We start from the raw sequence: 6,505 nt of genomic DNA, 5'->3' as shown, positions 1-6,505 counted from the left end.
ACAATAAAAGAAATGAAAGGGGTTACAGCTAGGGCCCTTACGAAAGGACATTAAGAGAACCTTAAGCAATGCCCCGACGGTACTATCCCCACCTCTGTGAGGGAAATGAGTGAGTGACTACAACCTTTCTTCGCTGTTTCTCAGCAAAGATTATCTTACTCCCACCAGGTGGAAGGACACTCAGGGCAACTGCAGAAACTGTAAAAGAGAGACTACAAGAGACACTGAAAGAGAAGACTGTGTTCATTACGGAGCCGAGAACCATGGTTTCAGTGATGTCAGCTGTACCCTGGAGCTCAGGTAAGGAATAAAACCATTTCAACAGTAAAGAATCAGTAGTAGATATGAAAAAGCCACTTCAATTAACTCCAGACACAAAGTCTGTAACAGCCTGTGGTGTGAATCTCTTCTGTAGCTGCTTGCTAAGGATTAATTCACATTGCTCTAGACAGACATCACCCTTCTTACAAACGAGTTACATTCTGGACGGCCATTTGTACGTTGAATTGTTTGTTAGTTGGTTACTGTACTTTTCAGTACAGTACTGTGCATACAGTAGTGTATTTAATAGAACAGGAACATAGACCAAATTCTGAACCCACGAGTGGCTGAGGGGGAGCACTCTGAACACAGTTGTAATTTGCGATCCCGTTTGTTTGTAACTCTGAATATCTGTAAGTAGGGTGTTGCCTGTACACATTTTCCTTGTGCTATATGACGTCGAATCATTGTTATCATCACCTTAGGCAAGGGGTTAGAAGTCAACCAAGGTTTCCATTTAAAATGATTTCCTTTAGAAGAAGAAATATGAAAACATTACCTTATTCTACCAACAGGTTCATCTGTGAGAAACCTGCTCTCCTGAGTTGGGACTTTGCTTAAGTGCCAGGTGAAGAAACGCCATCTGACAAGTGAAATGGAATTCCTTCCAAGTGTCTGCATTAAGTGAAATTGCCTGTTTTTTTATGTGCTTGTATCTCTTGACCTGTATTCTGTTGGACAACTCCATAGTTCATGTTAACATTTCTTCAGTTTTAGTGATATAACTGCAACATTCAAGTTTATATACAAGTTGATATGTTGTAAGCTTACCTGTTTTAGAAATGGGTCCTTTTGGCTACAAGCCACCCTCCACATAAATACTTATGTGGAACATAAGTCTAAAGCAATCTGGGTGCCATTTGACAGGAGGTCTAAAGCGCTTTGTAAACTCTTGTTTCTTACAGAGTAGTTTCTCTGCGATGTCATACTTTTTCTCCATTTAAGCTCAATCTCAGCCATCTAAGAAAGTAGGTTTGTCATTTCAATAAACTTGGTTTACTGATTGGAAAAGGGGGTGGAATCTCTCTCATTATACACTTGAGATTTTTTGGGGTAAAGTACCCTAATCCCCTGAATTACACTTAAAATAATGGAAGTGTTGTGATGACAAGCATTATTCTTTAGGAACTAGTTATATAAATGTTTAAAAATGCATTTTGTGTCTGTATCATTTATGAAAGGATACCTCCAACAACTGTACTAGGTTCAAATTCCTTTTCACTTTGACAGAGAATGTGTCCTTCAATCAGCAAAATTCATCCTGCATCTCACAGGCAGCCTGCAACCAATTCTGGGTTCATTTCTTGCTTGGAACATTTTCAGCTATCTTTGTAGGATGCGTAAGTTATCCAAACAAATTCTGCAACAAAAGATTCCTGTTGCTAAAAAGAAACAGAAAACTGCTTTTTGGATTCCCTACAAAAACAGGCAATTGAAACAAAATTTCCCAGAAAATTTGTCTGAGAAAACTCAGTCTGGATGAAGAAAATATACCACATGCTCAACTGCAATACCTCTTTTTTTTTTATAGCGTAGTCGCTGTCTCGTCCTCAAAGGAGTTACCCCCATGGTGTGCCAGTGCTCCCATGGTGACTAGACTAGTATCAAAGAAACATTTTTCTAGCCTGGTCATGTAGCCGGGTTTTGTGTCGTAATGAAAACACAATGACACGTGATAGAGTATAATGGACTCAAAGATAAGAGGGCATTTTCCCTTATCTTCAGCGAAGCTGAACCCAGTTTTTCCTACGTCAAAACTGCAAGAAGTGACTATTGCACCTGGTGTCAGGCGACTTGTTTTGCAGAATATAATTTCAAAATAATGACGTGGAAATGGCGTTCCGTATTGGTTCAACACAGAACGCATTATCTCACTATCCAATACAGATTAAATGTAATGTACAGAACAGGTGGCAACCCTAGCTACTTAGTAACTGCAATCAGTTGGGAAGTTTTAAATGAATATTGGTAAATGATCAGTTACTGTTTCGGGAGCAGATTATACGGTCTTGATAGACTAGAATACAGAATTTGGTCCAAAGGCCGAGCGCTGGAACCTATGAGGTTATTCAGCGCTGAATTGGAATTTGACGGTAAAACGGTTTGAGAGGTGTAACAGGAGGAAAACCTTGCGACTGCACTGTGAAACAATTGTTACGAGGGTGGAAAGTAGGAATATGAGTAGAGGTTGAGTATAAGGAATGAGAGGGTTGCAGCTAAAGTAATGCCTACTTTGCACAGCATGAGGTGCACTGTTGACACTGGTCCCACATGAGGAAGATACAGAATTGAGGGCTACCACCCAACAACTGGGACCTTCAGGTCATTCAGCATTAATTCCAACAAACTGGTCGGACATGACAAAAGATTACAGACTTTTTAAAACATTCTGCAGCAGGGAGGCGACAAAACCCCCACATGACAAAACCTCCACCGACAAAACCCCCATACGACAAAAAACCCGTATGACAAAACCCCCATATGACAAAACCTCCCTACGACAAAACCCCCACTGACAAAACCCCCACCAACAAAACCCCCTTACGACAAAAATCCCATATGACAAAACCCCCATATGACAAAACCCCCACATGTCAAAACCTCCACTGACAAAATCCCCATACGACAAAAACCCCGTATGACAAAACCCCATATGACGAAACCTCCCTCGACAAAACCCCCACTGACAAAACCCCACCAACAAAACCCCTTACGACAAAACCCCATATGACAAAACCCCATATGACAAAACCCCACATGACAAAACCTCCACCGACAAAATCCCCATACGACAAAAACCCGTGTGACAAAAACCCCCACCAACAAAACCTCCCTACGACAAAACCCCACTGACAAAACCCCCACCAACAAAACCCCCTTATGACAAAAACCCCATATGACAAAAACCCATATGACAAAACCCCCATATGACAAAACCTCCCTACGACAAAACCCCCACTGACAAAACCCCCACCAACAAAACCCCCTTACGACAAAACACCCACTGACAAAACCCCCATATGACAAAACCTCCCTACGACAAAACCCCCACCAACAAAACCCCCTTACGACAAAAACCCCATATGACAAAACCCCCATATGACAAAACCCCCATACGACAAAACCCCCATATGACAAAAAAACCTCCCTACGACAAAACCCCCACCACCAAAAACCCCTTATGACAAAAACCCCATATGACAAAACCCCATATGACAAAACCTCCCTACGACAAACCCCACCAACAAAACCCCTTACGACAAAACCCCATATGACAAAACCCCCATATGACAAAACCCCCACATGACAAAACCTCCACACCGACAAAATCCCCATACGACAAAAACCCCGTATGACAAAACCCCCATATGACAAAACCTCCCTACGACAAAACCCCCTTATGACAAAAACCCCATATGACAAAACCCCCATATGACAAAACCTCCCTACGACAAAACCCCCACCAACAAAACCCCCTTACGACAAAAACCCCATATGACAAAACCCCCATATGACAACACCCCCACAAGACAAAACCTCCACCGACAAAATCCCCATACGACAAAAACCCCACCAACAAAACCCCATATGACAAAACCTCCCTACGACAAAACCCCCTTATGACAAAAACCCCATATGACAAAACCCCCATATGACAAAAACCTCCCCACCAACAAAACAAAAAACCCCACCAAAACAAAACCCAAAAAAATCCCCATACGACAAAACCCCGTATGACAAAAAACCCCATATGACAAAACCCCACATGACAAAACCTCCCAACAAAACAAAATCCCCCATCTGACAAAAACCCCGTATGACAAAAAAAAAATCCCATCCATATGACAAAACCTCCCTCCCCACAAAACCCCCTTATGACAAAAACCCCATATGACAAAACCCCCATATGACAAAACCTCCCTCGACAAAACCCCACCAACAAAACCCCTTACGACAAAAACCCCATATGACAAAACCCCCATATGACAACACCCCCACAAGACAAAACCTCCACCGACAAAATCCCCATACGACAAAAACCCCACCAACAAAACCCCATATGACAAAACCTCCCTACGACAAAACCCCCTTATGACAAAAACCCCATATGACAAAACCCCCATATGACAAAACCTCCCTACGACAAAACCCCACCAACAAAACCCCCTTACGACAAAAACCCCCATATGACAAAACCCCCACAAGACAAAACCTCCACTGACAAAATCACAAAATCCCCATATGACAAAAAACCCGTGTGACAAAACCCCATATGACAAAACCTCCCTCACGACAAAACCCCACTGACAAAACCCCCACGAACAAAACCCCCTTATGACAAAAACCCCTCCAACAAAACCCCCATATGACAAAAACCTCCCCCCATACGACAAAACCCCCACCAACAAAACCCCTTACAAAACCCCACCAAAAAAAACCCATATGACAAAACCCCACCCCCCCCATATGACAAAACCTCCCTACGACAAAAACCCCACTGACAAAACCCCAAAACCCCCCATACGACAAAAACCCCAAAACCCCATATGACAAAACCCCACATGACAAAACCTCCACCGACAAAAACCCCGTATGACAAAACCCCCATATGACAAAACCTCCCTACAACAAAACCCCCACTGACAAAACCCCCACCAACAAAACCCTCTTATGACAAAACCCCCATATGACAAAACCCACACATGACAAAACCTCCACCAACAAAATCCCCATACGACAAAAACCCCGTATGACAAAACCCCCTTATGACAAAACCTCCCTACGACAAAACTCCCACTGACAAAACCCCCACCAACAAAACCCCCTTATGACAAAAACCCCATATGACAAAACCGCCATATGACAAAACCTCCCTACGACAAAACCCCCTTACGACAAAAAACCCATATGACAAAACCCCCACATGACAAAACCTCCACCGACAAAATCCCCATACGACAAAAAACCCGTATGACAAAACCCCCATATGACAAAACCTCCCTACGACAAGACCCCACTGACAAAACCCCCACCAACAAAACCCCTTATGACAAAAACCCCATATGACAAAACCTCCCTACGACAAAACCCCCACCAACAAAACCCCCTTACGACAAAAACCCCATATGACAAAACCCCATGACAAAACCTCCACCGACAAAATCCCCGTACGACAAAAACCCCGTATGACAAAACCCCCATATGACAAAACCTCCCTACGACAAAACCCCCACTGACAAAACCCCCTTACGACAAAAACCCCATATGACAAAACCCCCACATGACAAAACCTCCACCGACAAAATCCCCATACGACAAAAACCCCGTATGACAAAACCCCCACCAACAAAACCTCCCTACGACAAAACCCCCACTGACAAAACCCCTTATGACAAAAACCCCATATGACAAAACCTCCCTACGACAAAACCCCCTTACGACAAAAACCCCATATGACAAAACCCCCATATGACAAAACCTCCCTACGACAAAACCCCCACCAACAAAACCCCCTTACGACAAAAACCCCATATGACAAAACCCCCACATGACAAAACCTCCACCGACAAAATCCCCATAAGACAAAAAACCCGTATGACAAAACCCCCATATGACAAAAACCTCCCTCGACAAAACCCCCACTGACAAAACCCCCACCAACAAAACCCCCTTATGACAAAAACCCCATATGACAAAACCTCCCTACGACAAAACCCCCACTGACAAAAATCCCACCAACAAAACCCCCTTATGACAAAAACCCCATATGACAAAACCCCCACATGACAAAACCTCCACCGACAAAATCCCCATACGACAAAAACCCCGTATGACAAAACCCCCATATGACAAAACCTCCCTACGACAAAACCCCACCAACAAAACCCCTTATGACAAAAACCCCATATGACAAAAACCCCCTTACGACAAAACCCCATATGACAAAACCTCCCTACGACAAAACCCCCCCCCAACAAAACCACCCATATATTTTCTAGAAGCAGCTTACTGAGATCGTTTATTAAAGAAGATAAGATTATAAAGTAAAAATTTACAGTTTCGTAATATTAATTACACAAAACATATAGGAAGTCTGAATTTATATATTCTTATATTTTTTGCTACACCATTAAGAAATTCTTCGATGTCCTTCTTACCATTACTAAAATCAAGACAAAGATTT

General features: G+C 42.9%; 1 protein-coding gene across 1 annotated transcript in view; it reads left to right on the top strand.

Moving 5' to 3' along the window:
* The window catches only part of LOC136840330 (CD209 antigen-like protein C), a 5,674-nt gene extending 4,198 nt beyond the window's left edge, over window positions 1-1,476 (top strand). Inside the window, exons 5-6 of the mRNA XM_067107023.1 lie at window positions 169-300; window positions 837-1,476. Coding sequence (XP_066963124.1) covers window positions 169-300; window positions 837-882 — 178 coding nt within the window. The 3' untranslated portion in view covers window positions 883-1,476. The remainder of the gene's footprint in view (window positions 1-168; window positions 301-836) is intronic.
* Window positions 1,477-6,505: the final 5,029 nt, after the last annotated feature.

This window comes from Macrobrachium rosenbergii, chromosome 7, assembly GCF_040412425.1.
Source record: "Macrobrachium rosenbergii isolate ZJJX-2024 chromosome 7, ASM4041242v1, whole genome shotgun sequence".
NCBI classification, from domain to species: domain Eukaryota; kingdom Metazoa; phylum Arthropoda; class Malacostraca; order Decapoda; family Palaemonidae; genus Macrobrachium; species Macrobrachium rosenbergii.
This window is presented reverse-complemented; position numbering and strand designations above follow the sequence as displayed.